Source organism: Phallusia mammillata, chromosome 1 (genome assembly GCF_965637545.1).
Source record: "Phallusia mammillata chromosome 1, kaPhaMamm4.hap1.1, whole genome shotgun sequence".
In the NCBI taxonomy this organism is placed as follows: Eukaryota; Metazoa; Chordata; class Ascidiacea; order Phlebobranchia; family Ascidiidae; genus Phallusia; species Phallusia mammillata.
In genome coordinates, this window is record NC_137252.1 from 22,290,967 (window position 1) to 22,309,713 (window position 18,747).

Below are 18,747 nucleotides of genomic sequence, written 5' to 3' on the forward strand. Positions count from 1 at the left end.
AATATGTCAACTATCACCGAAATTTAGGGGTAAACAGCCAATTTTGAAACAAAAAACAGCGTTTTTTGAATATTATTTTCTGCAAAATATTTGTACCTTATAAAAAGTACCTTATTTACTCGATTGTTAGCCGCGAGATAATGTGTCAAAAAATAATGAATTCCTCACAATGTTGAAAGCTGCATTTTCTGATGTTATATTCAATTGTTCTATAACACTGCTTTATGTTGCTGCATAGTGCAGGTATTTGTAAACATGTGCTGACGTGTAAAGCCAACAAAATTTGAACACGAAATCAATCAAAAAGCATAGGTGTCGAAATATTATCGGTATGACATAAAAATGTGAACCGCACCCAAACAGTAGGGTAAAAAACTGCATAAGTCGCGGCTCACAATCGAATAAATACGGTATGTCACATCTGAGATATCTAAAAATTCAAAAATTCTCTAAAAAATAAATAAATCAGGTGTTGCGTTATACGCTGTTTTATTCACCACAACTGTGTACGCTCACCAACAACAGTATAAAAGAGTATGGCAAAGAACACAGTACACGAATATTTTGGATTCAGTACAGAATATCTATAGGCATGAAAGAACTAATGTTAACCATTTGTGTGCTTTGTTTGTTTAACTGCTAAAGGCGAACTTAGTCGTAAAACATTTGTGTACCTTTTTGTAGGTATGGTAGTACATTTGTTTGTTTCGGCACTTTGGATTAGCCTTAGTGGGTGCATAGGTTTGTTACCTAAATATCAAAGACACATAGGATAATATGTGGTACTGCTGCAGTTGAAACTAAGCCCACAAAAATGGAATCCACTAGTTGATACAAACCAATTTGCGCTGCAGAAGGCAAAAGCTATTTCCTCAGCTCAAATAAGTAACATTCATGATTTTATATTAATAAAGGGTTTAAAATGTGTGGAAAAGAATGATACACAACTCAAAAACATAAAAAACGTGTGCTTATGTTTAAAAAAATCCCGAAACAATTTGGTAACTTATAGGATTGCTACGTTGGTATGTAACTAAAAGCACAAAAAGCAAATGCTTTGATAAGAAATAGTCGATTCTAAAGCAGGTAACACAAAAGTGCAGACAAAAAACGAGAAAAGCGCGCGATTTTCACGAAGCCACAACGGCAGACAAAATTTACAAATTTGGCAATAAACTTTTGGGTTATCATGTACACACTCCTATCTTAAACAACAATCAGTTTAAAGGTTTTGTTTCTGTCGAATCAATTTGTTTTAGTTGGTCTGTTTTCATATATTTGGCAACTGACTATCAATAGAAATGCGGTGAAACTGGCTGAAAGTAACTATAATCTAAATCAGTCCATTAAAAAGAAACTGGTACATTCTAACCGGTGCAAAGAAGGACAAACTGGTCAATAAGAGGGATAACACATTGTACGCAGGGAATTAAACTGCTACTGCTGCTTGCAAAACATGACAAGCACGCATACTTGGCAAGAAAGTATAAAACCTGTAATAAATACTCGTACTGTTATAAAGTACGTACAATTGTCATAAAGATATTATCGTGCGATGTTACGTAACCTCGGCGTCACACTTTGATTCACAATGTTCCTCTTCACCGCCTGTGGTTTTGTTCTTGTTTTTCTTAAACCTTCGCCTTCTTTTGCTTTTTGCTTTGGGTTTTTCCACCGCGGGTTCTTTAGCGTCATCAGAAGCATGCTTGGCGTCACCATTGTTGTCGTTGCCTATTTCGGCCACGTCATTCACGCTTGAAATTGTCACTTCCGTTGTTTTCTTCTCAACATTCGGAACATCATCGTTATTAAGCGTGGTATTGTCTTTCAATGCGACTTCAAGGTCTTCCATACAATCAGCAGCTGAAATAGTTTCAACGGCGTCTTTTTCCCCAAGCGACTTCACACTGCTTGCATCATCAGTATCTACGTTATCAACAACTACGTCGACGTCATCAATCTTCAAATGGAGTTTGTTTTCGTCTTGGTCACAATCATCTTCGTCATCATCGACGCTAATCACGTCAAACTTGTTTTTAGTGATGTCAGGCATCATTGTGCGACTCAATGCGTCGGCGTAACTTCCGTTAAAGGAACTTCCGCGGGAACTGCGATTGACGTCAGGGTCGGAACAACTGCTGCTCGACTCTGATATTCTTCTCATAGTTTTACGGGGCACTGTCTGCCAACTGTTGCTTCTAGGCTTTAACGTGTTCATTTCTTTAACCTCGACTTCATCACGTGGGTGGCGGCCGTGCAGTGATTGGTGGAGACGATTGAGCGACGAAAAGGAGCCTTTTGACACGTACTTGCTGTTGGGGGGCGTTGTGTAGGCGGGAACATGACGGACGTTGTCAATACGACTAGATCCGGACCGCCAGTCGCTGTCTTTATCCGCAGCCGTGAGGACTTTTCTCGGTGCACGAGGCGATCTGCAAGAAGAAAGCATGTTCAGTCATTTATAATTGGTAATGAATTTGCGAGTTTCAAACCCGTTTTTCTTCCACACAGTTCGGGCATGGTTGTTGTTGGAATGACGAAAAATTGACTGTTCCCCCAAATTTTCTTCAAACAAATGATCTTGTGCACTTTGAAAAAACAGAGCCATAGTTACACTTTGGTTCAGAGAAATTACAAAAACCCATACGACGAATTGCTCCAAATTTATCGCCTTATGATCATTTACGTTCCATCAAGCAGATAATGTCACGTCAATCCAGCTAAAATAATAATTATAACTTACTTTTCCCCGTAATAATCTCTAAACGTTGGTTCATTTCTGCAGCAAGCCATTGACAAATAGGTGTGTATTAAGATGCGTGGAAATCGCGAAGTGAAATAGGACAAAAACTGATCAGGGACACTTCCAAGCGACAGTTTCACTTGCTCGGGTAATTCACGGTAATGATGTTTTTTATTCCTGTAAGGAAAATATAGTTTCGAGTAAGACCAGCGTTGCTCAGATTTCGCATGCCTCGCTCCTTTTGTTGCATCAGCATAACAATTCGAGGATTTATTGAAAGTATGACAATAAACACACTATGTGCTTTTGTATGTTTTGAGGAGTCAGGGGAAACCCTTTAACGGAGTTCTGAGAGAAACTAAGACCCATTACATGAAACGTAATTACCTTCCCTATTCAGTGCTAACAACGTAAAACACATGGCCTTACCTCATTGCCCTTAGTAAATCCCGGACCGATCCAGCCCTATAAGTCCGAAAGCGTTGTAAGTCGTCTTGCAATGGGGCGCATAAGTGCTGCATCCAGTCACGTGGAATACCATTTGTGATGTCACCAAGAGAGTCACGATCGAGATGTAACATCGTAATGCTGTCAAGCGGCTCTTTTTCGATTCTGTCGCTCACATCCTAAAGCAAGAGATGTTGATGTAAGATATTTTGAGTGAGCAAATAAAGACCTAGTGAGACAACATGCTGAACAAGAGTGGGCCAAAATGAAACTAGAGCGTCTGACAAACACGACAACTGCTCAATCTGGTACAGATGGTCTCAAGTTACCTTGGATGCTTAAGTGTAGTTAGCTTAACGCATAGGTGTTAATAGTGAAATATACAAATTTGACACATACGCGTAACAACAAAAACGAGACGATGGCAACCCACAGCAGTGATGCTCTGCATATCTAATAAAACGGTCCTAAACAAACCGACCACTGCAGAAAACGGCATCAAAGCTTTTCGCGTTTAACAATTGACTTGTACAGTCCTTTGCACCCGAACGGGCATTTCAACTGATTAAAACTATTTGTGCGAAGACAAAAATCTGAACACGCTTAGTGAGATGTAAAAGTTAATTTGCGTGTACTTCTACCTCAAAAAACTGAAGAGTTTTAACTGAATCCCAAAAAAGTGGATGTTTAAGGATTGTGGAGGATTTTGGTCGCAAACTCGGATCAACAAGTAACATTAATCGGATGACGTCGATTGCTTCTTCAGAGTCTGAATGCAAAAATAACAATACAAAAAAAACCTATTATGTGCTCAAATATACACAAAAGCATATGCGATTATAAACTGAATAAAGGTACAGTGGAAAAAAAATAGTTGGCCTTGTTAATTTCTAAAATTAAATAAATTACTTTCAAAGCCTTGAATTTCCTCCATGCTGTACTCTCCATTAACAATCCTGGCTTGACGGGTTAGGGGATCTCCAAATGGGTGTTTGCCACATATTACATAGTAGAACACACATCCCATTGAAAATATGTCAACTGCTTGGGTCTGAAAGTCACAATAACATAAATAATTCAAGTTACATGTTTATAACATGGAACATTAGTAGACATGTAAAAAAGTCCATTTTATCAAAAGGTAATTGAAGTCAGAAAAAGTTCCAGCTTATGTGAAGACCTGTTTTAACTAAATGCATGTATGCACACACATTTTAACCCAAAAAAATCTTACCATCCTATACTTCTTGTCTAATATCATTTCAGGGGCAATCCATCCATCTGTACCAGCCTGTCCAGATCGGTGAGAAAACGATTGACGCCCCGGAATGAGTTTCTTGCAAAGACCAAAATCTGATATCACAACCCGTTGTTTGGACAAATTCCCAGGCACTGATATCAAAATGTTACTTGGTTTCACATCACGATGAACTGAAAAATAATGGAATACCGGAGTTATAGTAATTTGCAAATGAGAATGAATATTCTATGATTAAGTTTTTATGCAATTTATAACGTTGGTAAAATAAATATGACATAAACATCGAACACGCAAGATGTTTTTTGGTTATATCACAGATCGGATAACTTATCTTAATGTTGACATTTTTTTAATTTGCGATTTAAAATCAGACTTAAATTTTATTCATCCTACAATTTGTCATGCCTACATTCAGGACAGCTTACATTTTGGTGTCCCACCCATATTATGTCTAACCCTCTGTGATTTGATTTAATTTGATCGAACAATTATTTTGCATGTAGACATTATTGGTCATCATACAGTTATTTACCTGAATTATAGTTGGAAAAAATAATTTTACTGTGTAGCAAAGAAAACAAGTATTGTGAAATACTAACTCTAATGCCAGAGAATGCAGCCTACAATCATGGGTAGCTTACATTATTTTTAACACCTCAAATACATAACAGACACAACAAACAGGTGTGTATGTAGGGCACAAGAAATCAACCCAAATACAAACCATTTATATTTATAGGCTACCTTTATCAAATAAGGACTTCCCATGCATAAGCATAAATAGTTAAACCAATACAGAGTATGATTAGATTTACATATATTAACCGGGGTACTTACCAATCTTAAGTAAATGCAAATGGTCAAGACCCAACATGGCTTGGTTGAGGACAGTTTTTGTGTCAAGTCCAGTGCTGCACCGAAACTGGGGGTTTTCAACAAACTATCAAAAATGAAACAAATGTCAATGTCATGCCTTAAAAATGTTAGTACTTTAGAGTGGGTTTTACATTTTCCAACAACCTCTAATTACAGTATATGGGTTCCAGCATTAAAGACATAGAAGGGATTAAAAAAATTCAAATTCAATTCCTAGTGAAAGTCAATTAAACCAAGGATGCAATCATTTATTACACCTACCTCTTGCAATGTGTTACTACATAGCTCCAAAGCAATGTATTGGAACTGTGTATCTCTTTCCTGAAAAACAACATAATTAATTCATTAAAAAATACTTAAGAAGTCAGTTTGACATTTTGTGACAAGCAATAAATTGTTTACCATGCAGAAGTAGCGAACAACATGAGCGTGTTCATCAGACTCGCGAAGAAGTGAAACTTCTCGATCTGCAAAACTGAAACATTCTGGAACTACTCGTTTTACTGCCACTTTTCTCCCATCAAAAGAACCCCTGTAATATAAATAAAAGTTAGAATGATAATAAGAAACAGAATAAGGTAACTTAACACAAGGCTATGTTTTTACCTATAGACAATTGTTCCCTCACTGCCTCTGCCAAGTATATCAGTGGGATCAAGTGAAATTCTTCCAACTTGCACTAAACCATTGTACTTTCTTTGTGAGCTTCCACTCTGTGATTTAAACAATGTTTAAATAAACCAATATATGTCATTTAATCATTTTTGGATATTTTTTAAGAGTAACTTTTTAATAAATAAAGATTCGTCATTAAGGCCTCTTCATGTTTAATGTAAGTTGGTCGAGTGCTGGTTAAACAATTTAGGCACACTTTGCTTACTAAAAAAAACTGTAATTAAACAATATAAAATAAACCATTTACTGCAGTAGGTAACAGGAAGTGGCATATAATGATCACACAAAATTACAACAATTAAACTGCATATCAAAGCAGAAACAACCATTCATGTCAATATTTCTGTTTGTTTGAATGGTAAACAATAAAGAATGGCCTGCTCTAATTATTCACCTATTAGTATTTGATGTCTAAAGGTAAACACATTGTATAACAGGTATCATTCAAATGTATTAAAAGTTTAGTACATTGATTCTAAGCTACAAAGTCTAGAGGCCACTATTTGCAATGTGCAAAATGGCTTCATACACTTTTTGTTTCTTAACCAATTGTGTGGAAGCTGTTTAAGAGTATGTTGTTTAAAATCAAGCAAAAAGGATGTTGTAGTAATATTTCCTTCAATTTTAAATAGTTACCTTGGAAACGAGAAAAAACACTGATGCTGTAACTAATGATGTGAGGGTTGCCACAATAATTTCACTCCATTTAAAGTCAAACATTGTTTTCTCCTTTGGAGTTTCCGTAGGAGTGACAGGTTTGGTTGGAGTTTTAATGTTTTCCCTGTATTAACATAACATGGTTAAATGCAAAGTTACACACAGTGAAATAGCTGCTTTTTAATTAGGCTAGAGTAGGTAAAAGAAATATCGATGCCATGTTAAGAATGAACTGCTGTTTTAACAGGCTTAGTTTTTGTGAAAATTACTATGCCAATTTGGAAACATTGGTTGAGGAACGAAACATATATAAAAGGTTTTTTAACATATATAATTCAAATGAGTTTAAAGCATTATCAGCCAGACATTGCTTTACAGCAAGCTGACATTAATCGTTTCACCTCATAAGTTTAAAGCCATAGAAAATATGCAAAAAATGATACAAAGTTAAAAACATGATGCTTTTGTTACAAAATCAGGTGACCAAAGAAATTTTCCAGGTGATCCCCATATAAACCAGACACTACCTTCCATCGAAAAAAGGTGGTTCTCCATTTATTTTAACTTCAGTTTCTGGTAGATCAATTTTCGGCAAAGGGGCAGGGTCCATAGGAGCTAGATCCAACTTCTAAACAAGAACCAGTGTAAATATGGCCCACCATTGTAGTAAAATTTAATCGTGTAATAAATTACCTGCTGATGTTCAATCTGTAACTGCTTCTTGTGATTTTGCTCATAATTGCGGGGGAAACTGATTTTGGAATAAGGTGGAATTTTGTGGTATCCTGAGATAAAATAGTTAATGTTTTGTTGTCAAACCTTCAAGAAGTTTAATTGAAAATAAGACTTTATTTTGTGACCCATCAGAACACAATACTATGTTGTTTCAGATGTTATAAAACTGAAAATATGAATCAGCTATACTTTGTAGTATTGCATAATACCTAAATAGTTGCATATTTCATACACTGGTATTTTTATGTTATTAAGTGTAAAAGGGCAACAAAAATATATACATGCAAAGTTAATTTCATAACTTGAAATACCGATAAGGTGCCAGAATGGAACAACCACATTAGAAACGTCTAAATCTGTAGAAGAACTGTCTTCACCAGTTGGACCAGGCAACATGTGAACTTTCCGTTGCAACTGCAAAAACCATTTCCAGACATTAATTTTTCGCATTAAGGCGTGTAATAGGGTGAAAAATTTTTGAAAACTTCACACCAAGGGTCGGTAAACTTTTGCTTGCCCCAGGCCAAAATAAGGAAAAAATCACATTGGCCTTCTAAAATCACAACCAGACAAAAATCAGTAAAACAAGCGTGGAGTTGGTGGTGAGGTGTGATTTACATGTTGTAATAAAAACAAAAGATTTATGAACACTGACAAAGCACAGCAAATAATAGCTTTGTTTCCACCCATAAAGTGATTTATACATGTTTAGGCACATTCTTTAAAAGGCTGTGAGTTGAATTTTTAGTTGTTTTTTAAATCAGATTCAGTCACCAACCTCTAGCTAGGTCGTGAACTTCTACTCAACATGACCACACTTTTAAATAATTGACATTAACAGAGTTCTATGTCAGCATAATTTGCATGTTGAAGTTGAATACAAACATTTTTCGTACGATAAGAAAAAAATTAAAGAAAAAATGTTTTCACTGTCCATATTTCAATTATCATGTGCTAGTTGACCTAAGCAAAGTCAATTTATCCCAAAAACCCATGCAAATTTATTGCCTGTAAATTGATACTGAGGAAAAATATGATTATACAAAGAGTAGACAGTTCCAGGGCACTACATGCAAATAATTACACAATATCCTATTTTAGAAACTGGGCACAAGAAACTATGTACTTACATTAAACTGCACCCCATCATGTGTTAGAGCTGGGAGAGCATACAATGAGTCTCTGTATTGGCCAACATACAACGAGGGACTGAAATTAATATATATAATATTTTTATATAATATTTTATTATTGGTAAAGGTCCACTTGCACTTACAGAAATACAAAATTCACAAGGATTTCTACTCAAAAAATAATAATAATGCAAGTAAATTGTGTTAATCCCATATTGTTCATGTCTTTAATCATGATATTCCTGTACTTTAACTAACTAGGAGTAAATATTTAAAAAAATCAAAAAACATGTGCTTATGACAACATATTTCAAAATTCACGTTGCCAAAGGAAAATGTTTGATGAATAATATCTTTGAACAATAGTCTTTTATTTTCACATGTTTCACTAAAAAAAATTAACAAAAAACATTGGCATTTTGTTAGTATCAGCTAAAACCAGTGGCAGGACATAATCATTGTTCAGCCCAAGTATCCACTTACACCAATGTGGCCTCCTTCCGTGGAAAACTGGTTTTAAACAAAGCCTCCCAATATGCTGTTTTTCCATCAGCCTGCTGAAGCACATATGTCATTGTCTCCTTGGCAACATTGGTCATTTCAACTTTCTGTAAACCTTCAGGAACCCAAGCATACATGGCTACAACAGGATAACCATAATTTTGTGCCCATAAGATTCGACCTGTTAAACAACAGAAATGTATTATTTTCTTAAATAAACAAATGTATTATTGCTCTTGTAGTGCTGTAATATTAATTTTACCTGAATTGTTTGTTTGTTTTTGTGAGTGATCAGAAAGAAAGAAAGTAAAAATGTGTATATGGTTCTTTATGTGCACAGTTTGCCACTTTCACTTTAACTTACAAAAGTGACTATAATTTGCTATTTTTTTGACTTGGCCACAGCATTTACAAAGTTAAATTGTAAAAACACACCCAAATTTGAACAGGCAGTGTCAAAACAGTATTTCATGGACTGAACTTACAGGAAATAGATAGATGATATATATGTTAGCAAATGAATTGGCAATCAAACCTGTTTGCTTGTCAATTGTAACAATTGAACCGTCAGCGCTTGAAGCTAGGTGATGCAGGTCTAAAATAACAAATGTTAAGCAGGAAATTCAACCCTGATTAATACACACATGCTCATTTGGTTTCCTTTTCAAATAAGGCCAGCATCAGCATTGACATTTTATTATTAATAACCATTTTTAAAACTTGCATGTGCATTCAAGACAATGCACAATGCTTAAGCATTCTTATTGCTAGATAACAGAGTAAAAATCAATACTGCTTTAAGTGTAAAAAGATACCATGTAAACAAAACAGTTTTAAGATATTTTGTAGTCAATAACTAAAAAATGAACAACAACAAAATATTGATAACAGGTACCATAATTATTTGCAGTCTCCTCATTTGCATGTGATGAGTAATCAGCATAAGTGACGTTCCATCGCATCAGGTTGGACTTAGTGTCAAACATTGTCACTTTAAACTCTGAAATTATTTATTTATTGGAGCTTTTTAAAACAGTTTTTGATTCACTTTTCATTTGCTACATACAGGTTTTAAAACACAATAAAACCTGCATGTAAAGTAACATCTGATATATTTAATACCTGATCGCCCAATATACATGTGACTGCTTCCACCCCCAGGACATTTGTCCACTGCGCTTTCAGTTGTGATCACTTGCTCTTTAATGCCATTGGCTGGATTGATGGCATACCATACATCTTGCTTTTTACCTAATAAGCAAAAAATCTTGAGATGGGTTACAGCAAAGTTTGACTCCAATGTAATATACATTGTTCTAATACAAACGAACATATTTTGCCCATTGCTCCGCAACAAAGTACAGTATTACAATAAGTTATTTAGGCTGGTAATGCCAAAATTGAAAAGGTCTAATTAAATCAAAACATTAATTCAGTATAGCATTAGTAAGTAAGTATACCAAAGAGTGTAAAAACACACTAATCTCCAAACTACACTCCAAGGTGCTTACCAGTGTAAAGAATACCATCTGATGAGCGACATGGAGAAGCTTGCACTAGCTCTGGGATTGTAAATGGCAATTTCTGAAACATAATTTTTAATGTAGACAATATATATCTTTGTACATATGGTTGTTATGATAAGGGCAAACTAATGTGTACAAAAAAAGCAACCAAACTACCATGTTTTTTAACAATAAACAAACAACGAACTTTCGCAAGCTTAATATGTTTAATGCTTTGCATGCAGTTTATAACATAGCAACAAAAGAGGTCTTATTAAAAACATACTTTCAATGAAGGCTTACAAAACTTACAGTCAGTCCTCTTGATGATGATGATGGGTCATATGCATACAAAGAACCATCATGGGGGTCGGGCAAAAATGTAGGTCTGCAAAAGTTGTGCACACTTTAAGTGTCATGTATTGAGTAACATTGGAAGCTATATATGAACAGCTTTAATATAAAGATTTTTATTGTTTGATGCATTTAAAGATGTATTGAAATTAAATACATACAGTGTGCCCTTACTTAGACCGTGAATTATATGATGCACATAACACAAGAAAAGTTTGTTAGTGAAAACAAATGTTGAAACATGAACATTTCATGTACCCTTTGATACTGGTGGTGGACTCCATTGGAACATTGAACACTGGGTCCTCATTTAATTTCCATTTAACAGTTCCTGTTTTCTTATCTATAGCATGCAAAACCCCATCCAGCGTTGAAACCAGCAGCAAGGGTTCACTTGGTGATACATCCTAAAAATAAATTGATTTGTGATTGTTTTATCTTGTGAAATACCACTGTAAACAAAAAACTATCAAAAGAACAAAATTACAGCTGCAACCCCCAATTGCATCTTTTGAAAGCTATTCGGATAACATAAAATAGTCTGGACTATAAAGTTTCTTCACTATTCAGAATTTTAATAAAAATACCTAGTGTGGGAAACAAACTTATAAATGCACAAACCTTGGCAGGTGTGTTGGCCCTCACAGGAGTTGGAGCAGATCGTTCTTCACATGCAGCTCTTGAAAAGATCAACAACACACACAAAACCAATGGAATCGATGCCATCTTGCAGAATTAGGCTCAAAATAAGACATGTATTGAATTTCAACGATGATTTAACATTTTTAAGCTTAAGTGCGATTTAAAGCCTGTAGTTAACATTTGATGTGTGTTTTTAATATTTACAAAATAGTACAAAAACGACACAGTCCGTAGTCCGTACTATGTTGTTGATCTTTCCGTACAAACTGCAAGGTTACAAACAACACGCTATACTTTTTTAGCGCAACAGCGATTGCTATCTAGCTTCACCCTGGTCGCTATACTAAAACAACAACAACACAGCTCCTAACTCTATTTTTCGTGCGACATTTTGTTATGACGGCAAAAGCAAACTCATGTATCTTTCCATAATGTTTAACACCGAGTAGAGCATCAAAAACGTCCAGTTGCACAAAAGTTTGTAAAAAAAGAAAATTGATTTTAATATGTTGAAGATTCTGTCGTAACTAAACTCATAATAGTAGTAGAAATCCCACACGATTTCGTGTATTTTAATCTGATTTATTGTCCCCAGACGGTGCCGTTTTTGTACCATGCGATATTTCCAACGCGTTAAAAATGAAATCACATTTACAATGACGTCATAGAGAGCCAAGCTCAGAACGTCATGTAATTTAGGTCATAAAGTTTGGAATAAAGTTGCAACCATTGTCAGACAGACATATACATTGTCAAAACAAATGAAACAATAAAACTCGAAAAGTAAATGTTGGAATTGATTAGGTCACAAATGATGGTCTGTAGCTGCAGTCACGAAACTGTCTGAAACAACGTGTCCTGAAATTTCACTTACATACACTGGCATGTACAGAAAATAACAGGACGTTGTACCTATCACACTGTGATGCCTATAACCAGGGTTGCCATCGACTTGAAACCAAAAATAAGGACAACCGAAAAAATTAATTTTTTATACGAAACAAAACAAACGTTTTTGAATAAATCATTGCATTTATACGAGCCATGACATATCATATGCAATATTTTGGCCGAAACAATCTGTTCCAGACACTCCTTGTTCGTCGAAAATACTTCACGCATTACACAACAACTCAGGTCTAGGTTTACTTTTACTTGTAGCAGGGATTTGACCAGTAATTGTTGAAAATAAGACAAAAGAAGGACTCAAGTCAAAAATAAGGACATTTCTTAGAAATAAGGACAATGAACTTTTCTAAGACGTAGCCCTTCAAAATAAGGACAAATCTTAGAAATAAGGACGGTATGGCAACCCTGCCTATAACCAAGTCTAGCAAGAGATGTAAACTTTTTTAGAGGTGAGGTTTCCCCGACATTGTTGTTTTATTTTACTTTTGCACAGTCATAAACATATCACAGGATAACAATTGTGCTTAACAAAGAATACTATTGCACGTTACAAACTGTTAAACGGCACAGTAAAAAGTATAGTCATGCATTCGTAGTGAATGCCGAAACATGAATAATTCTAAGTGTATGTATCCCTTACCTCGCCAAGGGTGCACAACCTGCGGCCGCGGAGATAAATTTATGCGGCCGTAAACATGTGTAGTAAAATACACGCACTGGCGGCTTTTTTTTAACTTTTTGCCAGACTTTCCGTTCCGTTTGAATGGATTTAGCTGGGATCGAAACATAAATTATACCGGCCCAATAGCCACGCGCGCCGGACTTTTTATACTGCGATTATGTGAAAACAATAATGAAAGAAGGAAACAATGCAAAACAAGAAGTCATAGACAGTTATGACTACTTGCCAAAGAGTTAAGCAAAATCAATGGATCAAGTAAAAATCTATAAAGACTTTTAGGCACCAGTACACCATTAATACATAAACAAAAAACATTTGGCGGCCGTTTCGTTAATACGGTCCTGTAATGCGGCCGTCATGGCGAAAATGTTGTGCACCCCTGCGCCCAGCGTATAGTCTGGCCTTAATTATTATTGTCATATCTGGGGCATAAAGTCCAATAATACTTATTACCGCAAAAAAGTGTCATGACGTATTTTGCTTGACTTACAACAACAAAAAAACGATATTAACATTTTGTTTCATTGTCGCTTGCAACACGATTTAGTTCGACTTGCTGTTCTGCCTCTACGGATTCCTGTCGCTTTTCTTTTTGGGATAGAATGTGTCGAAAACTGGAGATGGCGCTATAGAGCAATATGCTTAAAGCAATAAACCAGGCCGAGATGGTGAAAAGATCTTTGTTGCCGATAGTTTGGTAGATACGACCACCCACCAAAGCACCAAAAGCGTAACCTGATTGACATATAAGATACTAATTTGAATTAACATTACGTTAAAAGATTATTTTTGTATTGCCTGCCATGTTGATAACAAACTTTTAATCATTTTTTTTTATTTTTACGTTATAGATGTAGCCTATTTATCAAATTTTTAGACTTGCCAATGCCATGACTGGTACCGTACACGATTCCCACTGTTGTTGCTCGTAACTCAGGAGGACTTAGCGATGATGCAAACGAACACATTACAGGCCACACCAGACCCCACGTCACTCCTCGCATAGCTTCGATAGGAATGATTTGCCACGCCTCTGTTATCACTGTCATAAGGTAAAGCCGAAACTAAACAGATAAGAATCCGAAGTAAGGATTGCATAAGGTAGTTAAAATGATTGACAATTTGCATCCACAAGGCTATGTTCAAATAAAAAAAACTTACCACTAAAACTAATACACTTATAATGAGAAGCAGATTGTGACCAAACTTGATAATGAGCCAACCAGATGAGAGGAAAAACGGAATGTCAAATAATGATCCACACAACGAACTAATTCCTAGTATTGTATAAGAGGCCTGAAACTTATCCTCGGCAAACCAAAATGCGTAACTATGAAAATAATACATAAAAGCAACACATACACTTAATACCACAAAGATCAGAGCAGACTCACCTCATCAGGACGGAATGGCCCACTCCAAATGGGAAAACCATCAAAAGTAGATAAAAAATCATTTTTGAATTTTTTAACACATTCTACGAGAAGAAAAAAATGTCTCAAAGCAATTGTTTAACAGTTCTTGAAGACATATTTTCTACAAACTTTTATGTTCTTGAGTGAAACCGGTGATGATGAAGCCCGTGTGATTGGCAATAAATATGAGAGCAGTGCTGACAGTGCCAGAAAAATAAGGGCACAAGTAAAAATAGGGGCATATGAGAGGTTACTGTCCTCTGACCCGATCTTGTCAAGTTGACCTGACAAAAGTAACAAAAAATAGTTTTTTTAGTAATATCATTTGCAGCTTTGACACTTTTATCAACAATATGTGAAATAATTTAACCGCCTCAAGTTTGAACTTTAAAATGTAACAAATTGCCAAGCCGAGTAGTACATTTAACTAAATTTTAAAATTGCGTTTTTTACAGAAATCTGCATAGAAAAGCAAATCCCTACTTCTGTAGAAAGACTCTGCTGTGTAACGTTCGGCGTCAATCCAAGTTTATTTAACCCAAACGAAAATTTAGATGGCCCTTGAGTGTCTTCACGTTTTTATAGTAAAATGTATTGTATACGGTGGTCATTTTTCGTGGATTTCGGGCTTTTTAAACAATATACGGCAGCCCCCGCAGCAACAATACACTGGCCACAAATACGTATCAGGAAAGTTAGTAGGCTTATGTCGCGCGGGTATAATGTCATATCTTTACATTTCGTTACGCTTACAGGATTTGTACTCGGGAGCTAGATAGGATTTGTACTCAAACCGAAACATTTCATTCTAATGTCTTCTTTACACACAAATTAAGTAAAATAAAGATAAGTGGTCAACCTTTAAGAAGTCCAATAATCAACGAAGCACTCCCAAATCCAATAGATGCCCACAATCTTTGTTGTCCATATTTGTGCTTATCTTTTTTTCCTAGAATAGCAAACGCTGTAGCTTCCACAACAGGTAAACTCCCGTTAAACGTGAATGACGTCAAAATAGACAAAACCATCATCAACCAGAAAGTCACTCCGTACTCGTCTGGCGTCTAGAAAATACATAACGTCCAAGGATAAATAGAAGCTTTTTAAAAGTCCACTATCGTATAGGTTTTGCCTTTTTTCATTTGAATGTGTAGTTTGCATGCGGTTTACCGTGTGACAACTGGAAGTCATGTATCAAATATACTTTAAATTCCTGCAGCATCACTTCTCACCGGAAAATTTTCTTTGTGTGTTTCGTCACATAGAAATCCTAGTGGGAACACGGTTCTGACGTTTTTGACTTTTGTACAATTCCGTAACCCGGTCATCAGATCCGAAATTACTGTTAAACTATCATTTAAAACAGCTTCATTTGCGTTGTTGTCGCTTGTTGTAGTGAAGGTGGTTGACTGTGCTGACTTCAATACTTTTTTTGTAACCACGACTTTGGTTAAAGTTTGATTTAATTGAGTTTGATTACATTTTAGTTCTTCACTTAAAGCCGAAAAGTCGCACAATGATGTTTGGTTGGGACGTCCTAAAACAAAACAATAGTAGTCGAAAAAAATAATCGAAAAAAAGGTCCTACGAAACAAACGTATTGTTAGTTTTACAACTTAGAATATCCGTGTCTTTGACTGATGAATAAATCCTTAATGTTGCCATAGAGTCATAGACCATAGACTCTATGGTCAATATAGAGTAAAATTGTTTGTGGATAAAACTATAAGAAGTGTTTTTATTTCCGTCGCTATGTTTACTCACCGTTAAACTAAGAACACAAGAAAATCAATAAAGTTTGTTTGTTTCAACAATTTGTCTGCTAAACAAATGCCAAATTTAAAATACCGTTACCGTTATCGTTCGCTTTTTCCACTTACCTTTTACAGCATCTTTTTCAATAGGAACAAATACCATAGAAAATACAAGCACAGCTGACCACAGTAGAATAGTAACAAGTACTGTTTTTGGCCTTCTTGTTTTGTCCGATATAGCCCCACATACTGGAGGCGTAAAAATACCAAAAATCCGCTGAATGGCGCTAATAAGACCAACTTGTAAAGTGGAAAGACCGAGATGCCTCATGTAGACACTTTGATATACCAGGCAGCTTGCTTGAGCTGAAAAATACCTTCGTTGTAAATCTTGTTTAAAAAATGGTTGCTTAAAGAATTTTCTGATTGAACATCAAACTTCATACCAGCCATCAAACACAAATACAGCAGTTTTAGTGGCAGGTACGTTAGGTTGATTTGGAAATATCCACAACCATAACTTCGTTTTGAAACCTCCCGAACTGCTGGTCCTCCGTTACAAGACGTCTTGGGTTCTTTTGAGAACTTCTTTGACTCTTCATCACTATTCATATTGTTTCAAGATCCGAATTTAAGATTGTCTTTTAGAAAATAACCTGCATTAAATTTACAAAACGTAGTACCGGTTTATGAAAGAAAAAGTCGAACCAACAAAGTCACATAAAGCTGTCGTTATAAGTTGCTAAACCGCAATTTATTTCAGTTGTTTTACAGACCAGCACCCACTCATGAGAATACACACTGTAAGAACGTTACCGGTTTAGTGACAGCAAACTAGCATCGATTAAAAGAACAATGCACCCATAAATCGTTTAGGGTTAATTGTTTCCAGCCTCAATTTTTTTTAAATGGGTTTACTTGTCAAACACTATTAATAAAAGTACTATTTTTAGTGTACGAAACACACAAATACGAAACACACAAAACACTCTGTCATGTCACATGTTATGTGAATGAAAATAACATTAGGTTGTAACATTGTTTGTTCATCGTATTTGTATGAGCATACTTTGTCGTGAACTGTCATTGTTGTGAACAACGATAAAATATCTTTATGTTAACCCAATAGTAGGTCCATCAACTACTTCCATTCTACAGAATTTTTTATTGCTATTTTCTCCCAACAGGTAAAGATATGGTTAGAACAGCAGTGACAATAAATAAACAATGCATTCATACGTACGTCGCATTTACTTAAATCAGTGGTTCTTAACTGGTGGTCCATGGACCACTGGTGGTCCATGATGACTTTTTGGTTGGTCCACAGGACGTCCAATAAATTTGTTAATAAACTGGAGTCTGGAGATGATTGCATATTACATATTGAGTATCAAAGCTGTTAATAATTGTATCTCACTTCTTATCGGTAGTGAAAATCGGTTTTAAAGAATTAGGTTTTAAGTCTAAATGGTTGTTTCATATGCATACTTCAATCTTGCTTCAAAAAGAAATGGTCCACGATCTTATTTTTACTGGGCCGGTGGTCCATGGACCGAAACGAGTTGAGAACCACTGACTTAAATAGTTGAAATATTCTTGACCGAATGCCCAGGTCCAGGATTTAAGCACCACTCTTTGTTTTATGCAACAAGATGAAAAGACAAAAGTGCCACAAAACCAACCCCAGCAATTTACCTTTGTATTATAACAAGCCTTTATTCAGCGAGTAAAACCGGATATCATGCGTTCAAACTTTTGCACAGCACACTGTTACCGCACACAGTGGTTACATATGTTTTGTCCCAAGTCTAACAAAATCATCTCCACCACAAACCACCACATTGAAAAACTGCTTCACAAGAATGTAGGTTGCATAACAACAATGAACTACAAGTCATAGGCAGTATTTTCCCACTGAGAGATTTATCCGTCAGCCAGATTTTGCACGGACGGCTACAGTCTGTGGACTGGGTTTGACCTAGTTACCATTGTAAAAAATGGGGATTTCAATAATCTAAGATTTAAACGAAAATACGGAACTGCTGTTGGTTTGTGTCGCAAGGAGCTTAATGCATTGACGCGTCATGTGGAATCGTAATCTAGAATTTTCAATGTGGTGTTGTGAGTGGCCCCATAATTTCCGTTTAAGTCCGGATTAGGCTCAACTGTCAACCGAATAAAACAATTTGGCAGGTAAGCCGAAATAAAGATCTACGGAAAGTACTTCTATTAGCAACACAACACACAAAAGTTATTTAACGACGCAAACTCGTCAGGGTTGTCCCTTTTTTTCAAATAGCAAATCCCGGACGAGGCCCACTTGTCAGTCGGTTGCACTGTGCTTTCGTTTTTTTAAGAGAGAAGGCCGCAGCTGTTGAAACTTGCTATCAATCATTTATGAAGGTTTATTAGTCACAACTAGCAGCAAGCGTCGGTACACTTGTTTAGCGGCTTACCT

At 35.8% G+C, this 18,747-nt stretch overlaps 2 protein-coding genes across 3 annotated transcripts; both read right to left on the minus strand.

The window, feature by feature from the left end:
• Positions 1 to 472: 472 nt before the first annotated feature.
• On the minus strand, positions 473 to 11,698 carry LOC145222452 (serine/threonine-protein kinase/endoribonuclease IRE1-like). Of its 2 annotated transcripts, none has more exons than XM_080088595.1 (24): positions 11,509 to 11,698; positions 11,146 to 11,294; positions 10,846 to 10,921; positions 10,540 to 10,612; positions 10,151 to 10,279; positions 9,924 to 10,028; positions 9,564 to 9,623; positions 9,011 to 9,209; positions 8,525 to 8,603; positions 7,706 to 7,808; positions 7,353 to 7,444; positions 7,187 to 7,284; positions 6,639 to 6,783; positions 5,934 to 6,040; positions 5,730 to 5,859; positions 5,589 to 5,648; positions 5,289 to 5,391; positions 4,425 to 4,621; positions 4,100 to 4,241; positions 3,832 to 3,959; positions 3,173 to 3,369; positions 2,744 to 2,920; positions 2,493 to 2,588; positions 473 to 2,432 (listed from the first exon to the last, which is right to left on the minus strand). In XM_080088595.1, the coding sequence occupies exons 1-24, from the start codon at positions 11,611 to 11,613 to the stop codon at positions 1,559 to 1,561; spliced, it is 3,624 nt and encodes a 1,207-aa protein (XP_079944721.1). In that variant the 5' UTR covers positions 11,614 to 11,698; the 3' UTR covers positions 473 to 1,558. The 2 variants fall into 2 exon arrangements, with proteins under 2 accessions (XP_079944721.1, XP_079944713.1); XM_080088587.1 differs by having other exon boundaries at positions 7,187 to 7,287; positions 11,509 to 11,697.
• LOC145222473 (major facilitator superfamily domain-containing protein 6-A-like) lies at positions 11,697 to 18,146 on the minus strand. Its single transcript, XM_080088616.1, has 10 exons — positions 17,985 to 18,146; positions 16,736 to 16,945; positions 16,416 to 16,655; positions 15,768 to 16,072; positions 15,395 to 15,599; positions 14,665 to 14,819; positions 14,515 to 14,597; positions 14,282 to 14,450; positions 14,004 to 14,184; positions 11,697 to 13,855 (listed from the first exon to the last, which is right to left on the minus strand). Exons 2-10 carry the CDS (start codon positions 16,899 to 16,901, stop codon positions 13,629 to 13,631), a joined length of 1,731 nt encoding a protein of 576 aa, XP_079944742.1. The 5' UTR covers positions 16,902 to 16,945; positions 17,985 to 18,146; the 3' UTR covers positions 11,697 to 13,628.
• Between the last annotated feature and the right edge of the window lie 601 nt (positions 18,147 to 18,747).